Source organism: Macrobrachium nipponense, chromosome 28 (genome assembly GCF_015104395.2).
Source record: "Macrobrachium nipponense isolate FS-2020 chromosome 28, ASM1510439v2, whole genome shotgun sequence".
Lineage (NCBI taxonomy): Eukaryota > Metazoa > Arthropoda > Malacostraca > Decapoda > Palaemonidae > Macrobrachium > Macrobrachium nipponense.
The window spans coordinates 14,134,397-14,154,938 of NC_087217.1; the positions used below are offsets into that span (position 1 = coordinate 14,134,397).

Below are 20,542 nucleotides of genomic sequence, written 5' to 3' on the forward strand. Positions count from 1 at the left end.
CGACGCTTTTTAAAAAACTCATACTATGATAAAATCCTTTATAGTTTAGCACAGTATATTAATAAAAATAAGTTTTCTGGTTAGATTACAACAAAAATTTTGAGATTATGATGATTTTCGACACTTTTTTATGTTGTATTTTTTCTATGTTTTTTAGTGACGCCTCATATGCGGAACTAGTTTCCGAGCGAATGAATACATACTAGTTTACATATAACAGTCCAAAAGCGCAAATAATGAAAAAATCATTGCTTGTTTCCAGTAATAATAACAAAACGAAGTTTCTGGTTAGATTACAACGCAATTCCAAGTATCCAAAGAGAGACATTATCAGTAATTTGATCAGAGAGAGAGAGAGAGAGAGAGAGAGAGAGAGAGAGAGAGAGAGAGAGAGAGAGAGAGAGCGTCTTCCGACGCTCCAAGTTAAGGACAGAGAAGTGTTCGTTTCGTTAAACAGCCTCTGACTCATGCCAGTAAATGTTTTGTTGATACTAATAATATAAGCCTATTTAAAGATACGTTTACTTTAATTAGTCTATATGATACGTAAATAGTAATCAACTGTTCTTGTAGCCCTCAATATTTGGCAAAATCGAAGTATCCAAAGAGAGACATTATCCAGTACGTAATTTGATCAGAGAGAGAGAGAGAGAGAGAGAGGAGAGAGAGAGAGAGAGAGAGATGAGAGAGAGAGAGACGCTTTGGGCAACAATGGTCTCGGGGGTTTTTATAGCTTCCTTCTGCTTGATGATCGTGATATTGTAGAAGGTATTTCGACCATACTCGTTTGCCAAATCAACGATACGAACGCCACGTTCATGCTTTGCTATAATTTCATGTTTTGCTTCCATCGAAATAATTTTCTTGGGTTTTTCTTATCACCTGCTTTGTCATTTAGCTTTGAGACCCATGGTTAATAATAAAATAGACAAAATAACACGAAAAATAGGCGCAAATACAACGAACTAAACAACGACGTGTTAACATGCAGCACCAACAAACAAACAGACTGAACGCCATTTATCGGTCGCCTATACAACTAACACTCATCGCAAAATCGTATCTCAAATATTTCGTTGTATATCAAAGCTTGTATTTTCGCAAATTTTCTGTTATATCTCAAAACATTCGTATATTAGGGCAATCGTATGTCAAGTTTCCAATGTAATTTGATCAGAGAGAGAGAGAGAGAGAGAGAGAGAGAGAGAGAGAGAGAGAGACGCTTTGGCAACAATGGTCTCGGGGATTGACGTAACGTTTATTTTCTGAACAGATAGGACAGAGAAGTGTTCGTTTCATTAAACGGCCTCTGACTCATGGCAGGAAATGTTTTGTTGATACTAATATATAAGCCTATTTAAAGATACATTTACTTTAATTAGTCTATATGATACGTAAATAGTAATCAGCTGTTCTTGTAGCCCTCAAGATTTTGCAAAATAACTCCAGGTTGTACATAAAACTTCAAGAATGTAGTGTCACCAGAGGGTTACAATAGTTTTTACCTTCAAGAACCAGCATTCTTTTATGAAAATAACTCCAGTTTTGTACATCAAAACAATACTACAGGAAACAACATGTAGTGTAACCAAAGGATTACAAGTAAGGTTTTGATAACTTTTTATTAGTTTAGACATATTTCCAAGCGTCGTTCCGGCTTACGACGATTTTCGGCTTACGACGCGTCTCAAGAACGGAACCCCCGTCGTAACCCGGGGACTGCCTGTATATATATATATATATATATATATATATATATATATATATAATATATATATATATATATATATATATATACATACACACACACACACACACACACACACACCTGACTCACTATTTAGGACCTTTACTGAGGAGGGAAGCTATGATCCTGAAAACCCTAATAGTATTTGCATAAGACGTAAGATACGGGCGTGCATTTAGGAACTGGGTTGATCTAGGAACCAAGACTCTGTTGCTCATGAGTTTGCCCATATTCAAGGTTTAACCCATGGCCAGTGATAGAAATTGATGGTGCACAAGGGTAAGGCATATACTTTTCTCCCTTTCCAGGCTTTTTTTGAGTGCAATGTCTCTCTACTAGTGGAGACATTTATTATGGGCACATTTATTACTAACAATCCTTTGTTAACTCTTGATCAAAATTATTTCTATTACAATCACAAATGCATATTTTCAACTAGTTCTTTATTTCTTATGTTAAAATACATTGCAATAAATAATAAATAAACTGTACTGTTTACTGTATTAAATAAAAAACTATATCAACTCTGAATTACTTGTGATTTACTGTACTGTTTCTTGTATTATTTTACAGTGACGCGCAAATTATAAAAAAACAAAAATTTTACATTAATAAAACAATGGTTTACCAAGCTAGTTATTACTGGTATCATTTATGAAGAGGATTAAAGGAGGTTTTTTTCAATTTCCTTAGACCTGGCGAAAAGTAAATTGGCAAACCTTTTCAATAATCATTCAAAACTAATAAAATGTGGAGAAAAAAAATATAAATGTACTGGTCCTCAGTTTATATGTCAGGTGATGATTATTAATCTCAAACTTTGTAAAAGTATCCACTTAACTACTTATTGGTAGGTTATTATTAATTATAGGTGTTAGTTTTTTTTTCCAGACCTCTGAGTCTCAAGTAGACTCTTCTCGGGCTGGTTCTCAGGGATCAATCCTGAGAAGAAGAAGAAGAAAAAAAAAAAAAAAAAAAAAAAATTAGACTTTATTGAGAAACCCGTCTTATTTAAAAAATTTATGATTTTATTAATTGAAAAATCCCTGCTTTCCACAAGAATATTTTTCATTTCCGAACTCCCGCAGATAAATAGATCTTTGCTGGGTCCAATTTTGGGCACTCAACAAGCAAATGCTGTACTGTCATGGGTGTTTGACATCTGTTACATTTCACTGGGTCAGCATGTGGTGTTGACATCAAGTGGACCATGTGAGAATCTTGGTGTGTCCTATACGTAGCCTTGCTAGGATCACCTCTTTTCTGCTCTTTCCTCCTGTAAGGATGTCCTCCATGCATAGACTTCAGTTTTTATATTTTAAGTTATTTGTTGTTGGCACAGAGGCCCATTCTTCTTTCCAATCCTGGTAAATTAATGTTTTAACTTATTTTACCCAGTCTGACACTGGGGCATATGAAATTGTTGGAGGGATAGTGCAGGCTAATTTGGCAGCAGAGTCTGCATATTCATTTCCTTTTATTCCCCAACGTGTGCTGGGATCCAACATATTCCATTGATATTCCTGAGTTGGAGGAGTTGATGAATTTTTATTTGAATTTCCTGTACTATTTTTTGGTTTCCTGGTTTATACTGTCTTATTGCAATCTATAGCGCTACGTGAGTCACTGAAATAACAGAGACACTTTGCTTTTGCCTCAGATATCATATCTAGAGCCATCTGTATGGCTGTGACTTCAGCAGTAAATACTGATGATATTGAAGGTAGGCTTTTTTTTACTTAACATATTTTTCGGAATATGCAGATGCTCCTACTCCAAACATTATTATTTTTGGAGCCGTCTGTATATATTCATAAATTTGTCGCTTTTCTTCTAATGTGCTCCAAAGCATGTTGGCGGTACATTTCCGTACTTGTCATTTTTTTTTGTTTTTTGAGTAGGTAAGACAGGGAAGGTACATATCTTTACTCTATTTAAAATCCATGGTGGTGGCAATTCCATTGGTGGGTGAAAATTGGATTCATATTATGTATGTTCATTATGTATCTAGCTCTTTTTGGGAAAGAGCTAGTACTATTAACTGCTGTTACTTTGATTACAGTTTTGGAAGCAGTAAGTTGCAGGAGACGATCCTGCTTGCATTGAAAGACCTCTTTGTATTGTTATTAAATTACGGTGATGTTTAAGGGCAAAACACCTGTCCTCCACCAAAAGTGAGTTTGTTGGGGACGATCGGAAAGCTCTGTGCACAATCGCACGCCTTCATGGTGCACTGCATCGAGAGATTTTAATGCAGATTCTGAGGCGGATGAATATATTGGACAGCAGTAATCTATTATGGATAGACTGTTGCCTTATATATCATTAATAAAATGTCTCGCTTTGCTCCCAATTAGTGTGTGATAACTTTTTTAATATGGCAAGGGCTTTGATGCCCTTGGCTTTAATGTATTTGATGTGCTCTTTCCAATTTAAATGTTGATCAAATATTACTCCTAGATACTTGATTTTTGTACAAAAATTGGTATTTCAGTGCTATAAAGATGCAGTTTGATTGTTTGGTTCTTCATCCACCTTTTGTCTTTGTAGAAGACGATTGCTTTTGTTTTATCAGTTGAAAATTTAAAATCCAACTGAATTTGCCCAACTACATATATTTGAAATAAGGCAGTACTGAGAACTCTCTGAGCATGTCTCAGATTACTACTCGTATAGTAAATGAAAAACAAAGTCATCAACATATAAACTGTTTTTTTTACACCACTTGGTAAATTTATAGTAATGTCATTGATTGCTAAAGCAAACAATGTACAGCTCAAGACACTACCTTGAGGATTCCTTCTTCCAGTTTATAGGTTACTGAGTAGGAATTTTTCTACTCTTACTTGAAACGTTCTGTTTGTTAAGAAGTTCTTAATAAATATTGGTAAGTGGCCTCTTAGTCCTTGGAGTGAGTTTTTGCATGATGTTATGGTTTCCATGTTGTATCGTATTGCTTTTTCTATATCAAAAAATATAGCTACTGTTAATTTCTTTTTGTTCAAAGCCTTTTTTGATATGATCTTCTAAATGTGTTAAGGGATCTAGGGTTGATCTGCCAGCTATTGAACCAGATTGTGTTGGTGTTAAAATGGATTCTTTGGTTATTATTACATACGTTAATCGTGCATTAACCGTTTTTTCTAAGATTTTGCATAGGCAACTTGTTAGAGATATCGGTCTATAATTGGATGGATTACTTGCATCCTCCTCCTGGTTTGTTTATTGGAAATAATTATGGCATGTTTCCATTTATCAGAAAGACACGTTTTAGCCAGATACTATTGTAAAATTTTAATAAATATGATTTAGCTATAGGAGCTAATTTTTCTATCATTTCAAATGATATTTTATCATATCCTGGTGCTCAGAGGGATGACAAGAGTTGATTGGCATTATCTAGTTCATCCATGTTAAAAATATAGTTATATTCCAGGTCTTCAAGAGTTTCAAAATTGAGTATTATATTTTCTTTTTTGTTTTTCTGATACTTTGAAAAGGTGTGCTATCTAGGCTGGAGTAAGCACTGATGTTTTCAAATGTTTCCCAATTATGTTTGATATTTCATAAGTATCATGGTATATTTTTTCCATTTAAATGTATTGCACTTCTTGGAGGTCTTATATGTTTTCCATTGATTTTCCTTATCTTTTGCCAGACATCCCTTGTGGATGTGTTTGAAGATATGTTTGAGACATCATTCCTTCCATGATGCGATTTTTTCAGCTATTTACCGTTTTTCTAAATTTGGCTGTATATTTGTTATATAGTGTTTAATGTGGTTAATTGTTATGTTTGTTATAACTATTTTGTTTAATATGTTTATACTATAGGGCATTTTTTGTTGAGTGATTTAAGGCGAGTTTTGAGTCTGTTAGATTGCGACTCAATATATGTTTTGATTTACTTAATGTTGTTAATGTTGGATTCCACCATGGGACAGGGGATTTTGTGGAATGTGTTTTGGTTTTTGGAATACTTTTATCTGCAGCATTTATTATGAAGTTTGAGAAGGATTCACATGTAGTATTGTGATCTTCATTATGTTGGGAATGGTGGTATGTTTCGTTTTGTGTATAGGAAATATTTATCCCAGTTAGCTTTTTGGATATTATATCTTGTAGGTGGCAATATTTTGACCATTACTTAAGTAGTTCAGAAGATTGGGATTGGGAAAATGGTCACTTGTGTATGAATCGTCTAGGACGTTCCATTCAAATTTCTCCGCCTACATCATTTGAACATAATGAAATGTCAATTGAAGAAAAGGTTAGGTGTGTATTTGAAAAACAAATATGTTGGAACTTCGCTTTCATTGAGAAAATACACAGATTGTGTTTCATTATAGTATTCTCTATGTTGATTTCCGGATGTGTCCAGTGGGGTTATTAATATCCCATAATGGATTATGTGCATTAAAATCTCCTACATAAGTAGTGGTTCCTGTATACTTTTGCTAATAAGTTCAGAAAAATCACTGAAATTTTTTGTTGCATTGAAATTTGGTTGGTTATATAAATTACCAAATAGGTATTTACTTTTATCAGCATATACAGTTTAATTGATGTTATTTTGATATGGCATAGATGGTATGTCAACAGGTTCATATGTAATGCTATTATGAACGTATATGGCTGTGCCTAATTTTCCACCGTCAGTTGGGTGAATAACAGGCAATTTTATAGTGTTGGATATTTTGTAGGGTTACTTCCTATATGTTGTAGACATATGCACATTGGGTGGTGGTTCGTATGATTCTTTGTAATTCCACCCAGACGTAGTCGGGGTTAAGAGACCATTTATATTCCATTGAATGATTTTTATATTCCATTATGGGAGGAATTGGTGTTAAATTCTGTAAATTGATTGCTGATTTTACTTTATCTCGTAGTTTATATGCATTTGAATTTATTTGTGGTTTTTTAATCGTTGTATTTGTATGTTGGTTATTAGATTCTGCAGTTGTTTGTTTTTTCATAGTTGAATATTAATAAGTCTATTTTTTTTGATTTTATAATTTCCTTTTTGTATTTTAAGGATTCAGAACATAATTCGTTCTCATGTTGGTGTGTTAAAGGGCACCTCCTTAATTTTGGTAAAATTGTCAATACAATTTCGTACTGGTGTTCCTCTGTCCTTGGTAGTTAGTTGGTTATATGTACTTACAAAGCATTCATTACAACCACAAGATGAAGCATGTTTGGTAATGTTAATTATTGGTTCAGAGTTTTTTGGTCTAGCTTTAGAAAATTTCTGGTTTTGTATTCTATTGTTCCTTTTCTGTAGTGATAAGGACTGTTGGTTTGAGGGGTTATTTGTTTTGTTGTTGTTAATGGGATATTTCGGTCTTGTTGGATGGTTGGGGGGTGATAGTTATATTTTGGTTTGGTTTAATGTATGATTTTCATTAGTATTATTTGATGGAAATTGTAAAGAGTGATCTTTACTGTCCAGATGTTGGCTGTTTGATTGAGATTGAGGGTAATTGTGTATTTCCACTTGTGATGAGGTTAGTTTTAATATCTTTTTTAAAATGTTCTCCTGGTGTAGTTGGAGTCTCTCTGGATTGATTGTAATTTTCAACTATTTACTTTTTTTTCCCTTAGGTGGGGTTCTTTCTAGAATTCTTTTCTTTTTTGCCAGTTCGATTATCATCATTATTTCATTCTTCTTCTATGGAAGTTCTTTTCCATGGATAACTGAATCATCTATGTTGGTGGTGGTATTGGTTGTTGTAATATCACTTTTATTTTGGGTTCAGTATTATTGGTATGAAATCCAGTTTCCATGTTTATCTACTGTCTTGTTTGGTCATTGTGCTGTTGATGTCTTGATTTTTAGTCACATTTGAAAAGGTGGGGGTTTTTTGGATGGATTGTTAACGCCTCTTACTTTTAGCTCAAGTCTGGCTTCCATGGACTGACATTCCTGTCCTATTTATTAACAACTGAAGTTCTGTGTTATATTGGTAAAATGAACACTCCTTAGATTTTGCGTGATGGGCTAGTCCACAATTAATACATTTTGATTGTTTACAGTTCCAATTAGTGGTGATGGTCATCTGATGCACAGACTGCACATATAGCTTTATTACGGCAATCTTTTGTATGTGTGTCCATACCTTGAGCACTGTGTACATTGTAATGGTTTAGGAACAAAAAGGACGAAACTTTCTCTATTTTGTCCAAGAATTTTTTATTTAAATGGTAAGTCTTGGCCTGTAAATTTTATTTTGGCAATGTTGATATTTTTACTTTTATCTTTCCTACTTGAAATAGAGTATATTTTCTAAATCGTGGATATGTTTATATCTCAATTTTAGGGAGTTCTAGCAATAGTTGTTTTGTTTTGAAGGAAGCTCCTGCTCGCTATTGGGTAGGATGACTGTACCCTGTACATAATTCAATGTTTCATGGCTTGTAATTATTACCTTTATATTAGTATTTCTTTTTGTTATACTTAAAAAAGGCAGTGGACTGCTTTTTATTGGTTACTTGGATAAGCCATTCATTGTCCTTGATGTGTCTGCATTCCATGTCTTGTGTTGGATATATGTTAAGTAATTTGTTTTCTCTAGCATCGCTGCTGAAGATTTTGTTGTCAGCTTTGAGGACTAGAAATCTTGACCAATTATCTGGCCTCCAAAGAGGTCATCAAAATGATACCAATGTGGGATTAAGTCGGTAATTTTTTGTTTCTTTTTGGTCCTTTTTGTTTTATGTATGTTGCTTGTCTATTATGATTTTTATATTTTTTCTGTATTGCTCGAGAGGATTATTTGTCTCTAATTCAGAATGTTATTGTTCATCATATATGGTTCCATTGTTACAATATTGGAGTTTACCAATTTATTTTTGTTTGTTTCTTTTGTATTTATGCACTCTATTTGGTTTTTTCTGGCTCTGCTGCTTTACTTGGAACAGGGTGTCCTTTGTATCTTTTATAGTACTTTCATACTTGTGGCAGTACCTAGGAAATTCGGGAGTGACGTGCCAATGGTCATCAACTGTGCCGTAGTTTTTCCATCATGGGGCCCAGGGGTACTCAAATCATTTATTTCACAGTTCATAAATTTTGAGTTTTTACACACACACACACACACACACACACAAAAATTGTTGAAAAATATCATTGGGCCCTTCGCGAAGTTAAATTTTCTGCCAAAGGCACAGGTGAGAAAGGACTTCCAAATGTCCGCCATCCTACCCTAACCCCAAAGGGGATGGCATAACATGATTAGTATGGCCAAGTGTAAGCAGAACCGCTTGCTAGGACTAAGAGTATTATGTTAATACAATTATCCCCATCCTAATCACATTATGGGCAAACTGGATAGAATGCCGAGAGTTCTATTCCTAGAACCAGGCCCCCCTGGAATCCGTGGTCCAGCTCCACAGAATAGTTCGCCTGAAAAACAGGTCCGAACATTGTCGGGTAGATGATGGATCTACCACAGTTCTCACTATTTAGCTTCGGATTTAACTCCACGTTAAGCCATGATATGTTTTCTCATTTATTTGCTTCCAAAAAATTTTGGCAAAAAATGGAAAGGTCACATAAGTTTACTCGAAAATATATAATGTCATATGGGGACTCTTGGGTTCGAACCTGGGAAGAGATTCCTGAGGTTCGAGAGCCCCCTCACCACGTCAAGGTGGTCCAAAATGATGGGACTTATTAGGTAACTAACACTTATCACTAAACCTATAAAACCTCCAAAAAAATTCCAAATGACAAAAAAGTATGGAATTAGGCACAAAAGTATGGGGAATTAAAATAAAATAAAATTAATTGAGCACCACAAAGCCAAATTCTTGGAATGACTAAATAGTTAATTACTCGCAGCTAGTTGCACCTTATGAAGCCAGTGATCAGTAAATGGTAAATGTGGAATCATTCTTTCATCACTTTCTGAGAATACAAATAGAAAAATGCCTGAAAAAAATTCAGTAACAATGTTGGCATACTGATTCCACTGAAAGCAAAAAACCACTAGGGAAGAGTGACAGAAATTTTAAGATTTCTGTGGGTTCTCAAGATATAAGAAAAGGAAGTTATAGTAACGTATCTACCTGGTGTTCAAAAGGGGACATATGCTTAGATTACCTTCATCTCTCTTGTTTGTCAGACAAAAGACTACTGAACCTGAGTTACATTCAAGACATGTATACCCTATATGTATAGAATTTCCCTCAACTTCAAACATAAACACCCACCCTTACTTTAAATATGCAGAGTATAAATAGTCCTACAGTTAAGATTATGGAGTGAATACTGTAGAGTAAATATTGTGTACATATATGAAAGCCTACAAGATACCAGAGTAGAATAAAAACACTAATTTATATTATTCAAATTTTTATCTTTGGTCACTAATCCATGACTGCTCTGTTGTAATGCATTACTTTTGCCATGGGCCAAGGAGTCATTCATGTCAATCACAAAAAAGGGAAATACTTATGCAAAAAGAATACTCATGCTCTCATCACATATGTGGGATGGTGAGTGTGATGTATGGTGGTTGGTTGGCTACTAAAACCTACTAGAGGAGGGGATCGCCTACCGTGCACACCTGTCAGGGAATCACACATGACCACAGTCAAAAGAAGTGACAAGCTTTTACAATGACTGCTTCAGTGATTGTAAGAACAACAACATATTGGGTTTCTTACTAACATTTAATTAAATCTGAAATTTACTAAAATGAAACTTCTCAAAAACGTAATAAAAACAAGCTTGAATGCAAATTTAACTTACAAATTACTTTACATGCTTTTTTTAAAATAAATGGCATGCAATACAATAGTAATACTTTCCGAAGTTTTTCGCCTAAAAATCAACAGGAACAAAGATTTATTATTTCATAGAATTTATCTGAAGCTGAACTGAAAATGAAAAAAAATTAAACATGTAAAATAACAAACCATTACCACTGACAAAAAACTATTTTGTAAATTTGTAAATCAATAAATCTAGCCTTATTCAACAGATAAAAAAAACAAGAGCTTATATTAATGAAGCTGATAAAAGAAAAGTCACTCCACATCAACCCCTGGATCAACTTGAAGCCTTGATCATAATACCAATGATGTGGAAACTTGGATCCCCTACAACAACAATATTTATGTAAAAAAAGTAAAAAATAATCCTTACAAAAAAAGCACACCGTATGTACAGGCAACATTAATTTGCACAGTCTTGCAAGTTTGCTGAAAGCACTCAGCAATATACTAGTTAGGTTATACAACAAATATACAATGCAAACTAAGCTAAGAAAAGCCTGATGTTAGCAATTTAGCTTATAATCTGTTACAAAATAAAAGAAAAAAATTCATCTTTTATATCATTTATACATGAGCCTGAATCATTTCTAACAAATACTTCACTGCTTCAATTTGATACCTTTTAAGGACAATACAAAAAAGAATGAACTATAAATGTTAATTGTATGCGCTTGGCACTTTTTTACAGAATGACAATGAGGAAATATGATGCTTATAAATACAAGATCATCATATTCTTGTAGTTCAAACAAGTCAGGCTTTGGATTTTATGAAAGTGAGAAAAATGGAAGTATGAAATATGCACCATATGACTAAAAAATACAGTACCACTACCGACAACCAATTTAAAAATAGGGCTCTTCTCCAGGCGATTTTAATTATTGTATAAACAAAAGAATGCAAGCCGCTAAAACCTGCAACTGAACGGACAATTTAACAGGTTTACTGTACACTTATAATTTTAAAAATTGTCTTTCATATTCAAAACAAATCTCTTAAAAAACACAATTATCATATACCATTAGTGATGTCTGTAATGTCCCAGAATCACCAGTATTATGTTTTTTTTGGCATCAGAAGAGGGTAGTCTCCTTATTAAGCAAACCCTCTAGGACTCAGGTACAGTGTATATACAGTGGACCCCCCATATTCACATTCTCCGGATTCTCGGACTCATGGATTCACGGATTTCTCTCGGGAATATTTCCCTCCATTATCATGGAAAATTGCCATTCGCAGTATTTTCTATGAAAAAATATCCAGAAATTCCTGGGTTTTTTTTCTGTATCATTTCCAATTCATAAAATGCACTTTTTTGTGATAAAACTATTAAAAAACCAAGTATAACAATTTTTAGTGGGTTTTTCTTGAGTGTTAATAAACTAGGGTGTTTTCAGCGTTTTTATAGTGATTCCAACTATTCGGGGGAGGGGGGGGGGGGTGTCTGGTACATATCCCCTGTGAGTACAGGGGACCACCGTAAACATAAACTCAACTTTCAAGGGAAATGATGCCTGAATCAATATTTAGCTGGAGGCCAAAATGCTCAATGATCCAGTGTTTGCACATACTTGGGGGATCCAGAAAAGTATTTTGGAACTGTAAGAAGTCAGAAACCAGGCTTCATGTAGCTTGCACATTTACAATAGGTATGGTTCAAAATCTTCTAGCATATAACTCTTTCATACTTTGGAGAAGTAGAACACTTACCATCAGTGTGACAAATCACTGAAGAGTCTTCTTGACTGTGATATCAATGATCAGTGAACATGAAAACTGAGTTTGTTAACCTCTTCTGCCACAAGTAACATGTTTACCTTAGTAAAGTAGAGACTGAATCCTGGGAGTTGTTTCTTTCTTTACTTGACAACAAGTACAGTAAGGAAGCATCTGAAGTATCTAGTCTTCTACAGCTACAGCTAAGTCCAATAGCTCTCACTGGCATGTCAAGGCAAAGTGGAGAAAGGTTCTGGCTACCAGTTGTTGAGTATTTGTATGAAGCTGAGAGCAACTCCCCCCCCCCCCCCCCCCACCCCCCCCATAAGCAATCAGTGTACTTTTCTGACATTCTTTAAGAAAAACACTACAAGAAAATGAGGAACGGAATGAGTTAAGGAAAAGCAGAGTTGACCATAACAATGCTCCTTCCACCATGTGATGTAATCTACTAGTTGCAATTCTGTAAGCTTTCCACATTGCCGGATAATTTCTGGGTGTAAAAATGAGGGATGTCCTCATCCTTTAGAAAAGAAATGAACTCCAAGCCATCATTGAAAGTTGGTCTGAAAACCATTCTTGCTGTAATTGAAAGGGAGATGCTATATTGCAATCATCCTCACACAATAGAAACACAGGCTCTCCAGTACCCACCGAAAGAAACCAAATATGGGAAGGTGAAAGGCTCAATCAATATAAAGATTGCAGCAGGATTAACTTACCTAGAGAGAGTGTAGCTAAGACTAGCCACAAAGGATCTACCTGGGGCATGCTCTGCAAATACCAAAGGGCCATGTAGATGCCAGAATCCAGAGAGCTTGACCTTAAGTTCTGTTCCCTCAATTGAAGGTTTTTGCTAACAAATGTCCTGCTCAGAATGAATGGTGGTGCTATGGCAGCCTCTGAAGAAATTAACTACCAGTTAACATGAATCCCAGATCAAATATTGACTGCTGGTCTAAAAACATAATATGTATGCGACTGGTGTGAGGTTATCATCAATCATACTGCGAATCTTTTCATAAATAGCCACCTGAATAGAACTTGAGGATTAAGAAGAATATTGTTACTCTTGGAAGAAAATGTGTCAAAATTCTACTAGAATGACCTTATCTACAGGACCTCATTAATCTAAAAGTCCATACAATCCAATGTAAACATGACATCACTAGTGCCAAGGATCCAAAAACTTCATGACTATTGTGTAGACATAGTAGCAAAAAAACTACTCCTTAACACTCAAGTGTACAAAAATAACAAGTCTCATTTCCTGATGGATCAATGCAATGACATCACTGTCTCTATCCTGAGATAGTATGCCAAACAAACTTAGGCTGATTACATATGAACTGTAACCAACCTATCTTCACCTTCGGATCAGACAAGATACCACAGAAACAAGCTAAATCATTCTGCATCAGTCTGAACGCCTGACACAAGTTCATTGGATCGACTTGTAATTCAGTCTAAAACCTCTCCATACCAAAGCAGCTTGACTGCAATCAGAGTGATGAGGCCTGTCTCCACACAGGGGAGTCGATGGCTGAATCCAGGTGACAGGTCTTTAATGGTGATGGAACTGTCAAAGAAAGAGTACCAATCTCATTTCCTCATAACCCTTTGCCTTCTTCTAGCTTCTAGAAAATAGACTGGTGATCATGGGAACATTCAGGACATGGAAGCATATACAATTAACAGTGGTGTGATAAAACAAAAATAATTTTTGTTTTTTATTTTGTGCAAACAAACTAGGTACGTATTGTCTTTCACAGCCATTTGCTTTGTAGGATTTCACATGGACCACTAGGTTACCTACCATTATCAGATAAAATAACAATCATAATCATAACTGCTACAAAATACTCATAGGACTTCTAGTATTTTTTCCTATATCGAGCTAACTTTCCATTAGTCATAGGGTTATGAATTTGATATTTGAATAACATATTACCTTACAGTTATCATAAAAATAAACATATATTTACATTCAGATAATTTGTTTAAGGGGGCCGGCCGGCTAATGCCATTTTTTAAGGACAGGACTTTGATATTCATACCACTTAATAAGGTGACTTGGGACATCTCCAAACCGCATATGATTTTCGCCTCTGACCTTCGGATTTGTGACGCCAGGGCGATTTATCCCGAAAATAACCATTTTTCAAATTCTATCTCCTCCCTTGATATTTAATATTAAGACCTAAGATTACTACCATATATAGACCTGATGTAGACTGTATAGATATTTAATGTTATGCTGTATATTGATTACATTACGTACAGTTTATGAACATTTTGTACATTTGCTTTGCATTATTCTAAAGAAGAATTATATTTATATTTCCATGTATATTTCCCATTGCACATACTGTGAGACCACTATTTCATTATGCATCGTGGCAACATTGTAATTAGATGTGTCAACACTGCCTTTATTTCCCGCCATATGCATAGTCAGTCACTGTCCACGTGGTTCATTGTAGTGACAAGCGCGGACCTGCTTCCCGCTACTGTCGTCTTGATGTCTTGTTTATCTTCATTACAAGATTTTAAAGAATCTACGGGTTTGATTTGTCACCCCTTCATTCCATTTCTTGCATGGATGTATGTGGCAGCATCCCACACATGGCGCAGTGAGTAACCGCACGTATTGTCTCCAAGAAGACGACCGCCATTGCCGCTTTCTTCTCGTCTCGCACATTGGATTCCTTACAGTGACTCAAGATATCAACGACAGTTTACTACAGTGTCTCCAAGAGTGATACAGTGTTTGTGCAGTGCAGGGTTAGAGTGACAGTGTGCTATAGTGTTGTGTTGCATTATATTAGTGTCCTTGCCAAGCTTTCTTCAGGACATTTGAACTCTAGCGCCTGTTTTCTCGGGAGCCCCCACCATACATCCTCCCGTCATCATGCATCAATGGTGACTGAGGCCCGAGGCGCTCCCCCAGAGGCACTCTCACCCCTCCCGCCTCCCCTCTGGTCGCTAGCTCGCAACACACACTCACTCACCCCACCCGACTGCCGCTTATTTCACAAGCGCACTGACAAACATTGTAATTTTTAAATATCCAAAGTGCTTTCTTTCGCTTACATACAGCGACTTGGATATTTTTCTGGCATTCTACTGATCTCAAGCTCTCTTACGACACCGAACACGACATGGCTCAACAAGAGGAAAAACTAATTGATTTTATGGATCAAACAGCGGATGAGACAGAGGAACAGACAGCGGATCAGGCCGAGGATCAAACGCAGGGTCTGATGAGAGACGAGGTACCTGTGCACCTCCCCACTGCTGATGAAGATACCAGCACCACTCTCCCTCCTCCCCTGACTCCCAATAGGACAGGAGACCAGAATAATGACATACTTCATCTTATACACTTTCTGCAGACTTCCAGCATGCAAGAGCAAGACCGACGACGAAAAGAGGAGCAGAACTTCAGACTACAGATGGAGCAATCAAGACAGGAAGACAACCAGCGGTTCATGTCTCTTTTCTCCTTGCTATCAGGACAGATTGCGGCATCGCAACCCCAGCAACCTAACCCCATGAATGCACCTCCTTTTGCACCTGTTCCCCCACCCCCTGCTTCTCAGAGCATACACCTAGAGTTTCTAGCAAGCCTACGGTCCATCCCCCACCTCTCCTGCAACAAGATGCAGCTTACCAAGTGTTTCGTCAATGGAGACTTCGTTTTGAGGATTATGCAGCATTAGTTGGACTTGATAGGTTACATCAAACTTCCCAGCTGATTCACCTGAGAACTTGCATCTCCTTGGACGTCCAGCGCCTGCTTACGCATACACTGGGCATCCCTCCCAACACATCACTTTCCCTTACAGAGGTGTTGGATACACTGCAAAAGCACTTTCGCAGCCTCAGAAATGAAGCCTTACGACGCAGGGAATTGTTGTCCTGCAAACAGGCTGTCGGAGAATCGTTTGCAGACTACTACGCACGCCTCAAGGATCTCGCTGATGAAGTGGACTTATGCACTGGCAACCCCACCTCCTGCACCGAACGGCAATTGCAGATGGTAATTTTGATGGGTGTGAGAGACGAAGAGTTAATGCAACGCCTTATCCCCCTCCAACCCTCATCTACCCTCGCAGAGTTCGTGACATGCTGCCGCTCCTACGAATCTACACGTGCGACTGCATCAGCCATTGCATCTTCCCCTAGCCAGGTCAACGCAGTATCTACATACAAGAAGAACCAGCGTCTACAGAAGGGGACTTTCTCATCGATCTCCCGACCAACATTCTCACCAGTCTCCTAACAGTGACCATTGTCAATATTGCTCTCGCAAGCACGATTCCGGACAATGCCCAGCCACGGGTGCATCGTGCAATAACTGCGGACGCACGGGTCATTGGCCCCCGCACTCAGAAATGCCCTGCTAAGGAAGCTCAGTGCAAGACCTGCCAGAAACAGGGACATTTTGAGAAGATGTGCAGGTCTACCAAGAAAAGTCAGACTGGGAATACAGCTTCACCTCCTCCTAATAAGTCAAATCCCAGCTGCCGTTTCGTGGGTGATACTTGGTAGCGAGTCCCCCACACCAGTCACTGTCTCTCTGTCATTTGGCGATATATCATCACATCTCCAGCTAATCCCTGATACAGGAGCAGACATCACAGTGATTGGCACCATACATTTGGATGCACTCCGCATACCTCGGACAAGGCTTGAACCTCCACCCATGACAGATGTCGTGACAGCAGATGGATCCCCATGACACCGGCTGTAGGATGCTTCCAGGCAACACTTCGTCTTGGCAACAAGTCTTGCTCAGCAACCATACATGTTCATGAGGATATCCAGACTCCCCTCCTCTCCCGTGAACATTGCCGAGCTCTCGCCATAGTGTCACCGGAATTCCCGAAGCCGATCCTCAAGGTAACACATGTTAACAGATGCGCTCAGTTTCCTGCCTCTGCCATAACGTCACCCGCAGCTATTAAGGACTATTTTCTTCGGCACTTCAGCGACGTCCTCATATCCAAGAAGGATCTACAAACCCAGCCACTAAAGAAAATGGCAGGCCCTCCGATGAGGATTCACCTGAAACCTGGTGCTACACCATTCGATGTGCATACACCCAGGCCCATTCCGTTCGCTCTCAGAGATCAAGTGAAAGAAGAACTTGACTCCTTGGTGCAACAAGGAATCATCAGACCAGCAGCGACGAACCCTCTGAATGGTGCCATCCCATGGTCTTGGTGGACCCAAGGACAAAGGTGTGCGCATCACTGTGGATCATACCCACCTAAATTCTCAGGTAGCCCGCCCTACACACCCTTCACCTACGCCCCATGATGCCGTCCGCAACATCTCTCCTACTGCGAAGTACTTCACCACAGCGGATGCCCGCATGGCTATTGGCAAATGGAGTTGGCAGAAGAGGACCGCCACCTGACTACATTTATAACTCCGTATGGGAGATTCCAGCACTGTCGTGGCCCGATGGGATTTTCAGCAACAGGTGATGCATACTGCCTCCGTGGAGATATGGCACTACAAGGTGTTCCCAACTGTGTGAAGGTTGTAGATGACATCCTCCTTTCCGACGAGGATCTCCCTTCCCACCTACAACACGTGCACCAAATGCTGACCAGATGCCGTCAGTATGGCATCACCCTCAACAAGGAGAAACTTTACTGTAGCCGCCCCTAAAGTTAACTTTTGCGGTTATGTCTTATCATCCGATGGTATTGCAGCAGACCCTGACAAGGTCATCAGCATACGCGACTTCCCGACACCGTCCAATGTCACAGACGTCAGGTCGTTTATGGGTCTCGTCAATCAACTTGCCCGACTTCACTCCAGACATTGCAGCAGCAGCACAGCCCCTACGTTACCACTTATGAGCCCCAAACGCTCATTCGTCTGGACGCCCGACCATGAGCGAGCATTTAAGAAAGTCAAGACAGCTCTGACTTCACCACCTGTCCTGGCACCCTTCAACCCTGCCTCGCCTGTGGTTTCTACAAACAGATGCCTCACGCCTATACGGTCTCGGCTATGCCCTACTTCAATACGGTAAACCGGCCAGGTCAGATGCGTCTCGTCCAGTGTGGCTCTCGTTTCCTTACGGATACAGAGACTCGCTACGCCACCATAGAGCTGGAGCTACTTGCAGTCACTTGGGCTGTAGCTAAGTGCCGTCTATACTTGTCTGGACTTCAACATTTCACCTTAATGACTGACCATCGCCCCTTGATACCAATTCTCAATCACTACACTTTAGATGCTATTGAGAATCCACGCCTTCAGCGCCTCAATGAGTGGGAAAAAGTGGCCCCCTTTTTTATACATCTTCACTGCAGTATGGCGCGCAGGGAAACAACTTTGCATACCAGACGCCCTGTCTCGCTCCCCAACCAGTCGCCCCACACCTGAAGATGAAGAGGAGTGCACCACTTCGACTGCACATGTCAGGCGTATCGTTGCCAGCACGCCACTTCCACTGACGACCAGGCAACAGGACCATCGTCGAAGAAGACAAGTCTCTACAAGAAATCCGCACGGCCGCATCCCAGGATCAAGATTACAGTCGTCTCGTTCACTACGTCTCCAACGGTTTTCCTACCAACCGCTATGATCTCCACGCTTCCGCCCTCCGTATTGGAAGCTGCGGGACAACCTTTACGCGGATGGAGAATAGTATTGTATGGACCCCGGATCGTCATCCCTGCATCCCTCCGTAGACACACCTTGGATCGACTCCACGACAGCCATCGAGGGATTGAAGCTACTCGACGTCGTGCAATGCAGACAGTATTCTGGCCAGGTATCAATGCAGATATCAAGAGTAAAGTAGAAAGCTGTGAGGCCTGCCAACAGCTTCTCCCTAGTCAGCAACAAGAACCTTACATGTGTGACGACCATCCATCCCGGCCCTTTGAAAGTGTGTCAGCTGACTCTTCCACGTAGCAGGGAAATCCTTCCATTGTTATTGCCGATAGACTTTCAGGCTGGCCTGTGGTTGTTCCCTGTGGACTGGACACAACAGCAGCCAGAGTTACAAGAATGTTCTGTGTTTTCTTCCGTGAGGTTGGTGTTCCACTCCGCTACGAACTGATGGAGGACCCCCATTTTCCAGCCATGACTTCAAGCAATTTGCCGACCGCTGGGGAGTTCATCACATCATCACTTCTCCACATTACCCTCAGGCTAATGGACACGCAGAAGCTGCAGTTAAAGCGGTTAAACACCTTATCATCAAGACTGCCCCATCCGGGAACATAGATTGTGAAGCCTTTGATAGAGGACTGCTGGAGCTTCGGAATACACCGAACCCTGCTGGACGCTCCCCTGCGCAGATCCTCTATGGCCATCCTCTCCGCACTTGTGTTCCAGCTCACCCCAGATCATTCACAGAGGAGTGGCAAACTAAGACTGAAGATTACGACCGTCGCACTGCTGCCCAAACCGACCAAGCCATGAGCCTTTACAATTCCCATGCCCGCCCGCCTCTACCCAAGCTCACATCGGCCAACGAGTTAGGATACAGGATGCAACAACGACGCTTTGATGAGACAAGGTTGGCATCGTGATGGGCCGCGGAATGTCAAGAAAGTATGAAATACGCCTTCCAAGTGGTCGTGTATGGTTTCGAAACCGAAGACATTTACGCCCAGTGGCTAATATGAGTGATGACACCTCTCCCCAAGTCCCTGTGTCCCCTTGCCCTGGCCAGGAAAGAGAGCCATCATTCGAAAACTCTCCAATGTCCCTCATCATTCACCTCGACTAGCTCAGGGAGGAATTAATGTTCCGCTCGAGACACTGCTACGAGCGTAAAGGGGGAGGGAGGTGGTATAGATATTTAATGTTATGCTGTATATTGATTACATTACGTACAGTTTATGAACATTTTGCTACATTTGCTTTGCATTATTCTAAAGAAGAATTATTTATATTTCCATGTACATTTCCCATTGCACATACTGTGAGACCACTATTTCATTATGCATCGTGGCAACATTGTAATTAGATGTGTCAACACTGCCTTTATTTCCCGCCATATGCATAGTCAGTCACTGTCCAGTGGTCATTGTAGTGACAAGCGCGGACCTGCTTCCCGCTACTGTCGTCTTGATGTCTTGTTTATCTTCATTACAAGATTTAAAGAATCTACGGGTTTTGATTTGTCACCCCTTCATTCCATTTCTTGCATGGATGTATGTGGCAGCATCCCACACATAGACCTCCATCGAATGAGGAGTTTTTTTCTAAAAGTCATTCTTTTGCTAGATATGAATTTTTCAATATGGTAAAAAAATAA

General features: G+C 39.1%; 1 protein-coding gene across 7 annotated transcripts in view; it reads right to left on the minus strand.

Annotated features, from left to right (window-relative positions):
- The window catches only part of LOC135201440 (inositol polyphosphate-4-phosphatase type I A-like), a 408,228-nt gene that overhangs the window by 80,198 nt on the left and 307,488 nt on the right, over positions 1 to 20,542 (minus strand). For 6 of the 7 annotated variants that reach the window (XM_064230376.1, XM_064230380.1, XM_064230377.1 and 3 more), the window contains one exon: positions 10,287 to 10,319. The exons of the other annotated variant lie outside the window; for it this stretch is intronic. In XM_064230376.1, the coding sequence (XP_064086446.1) occupies positions 10,287 to 10,319 (33 nt within the window). The remainder of the gene's footprint in view (positions 1 to 10,286; positions 10,320 to 20,542) is intronic. 7 annotated transcript variants of the gene reach the window in all.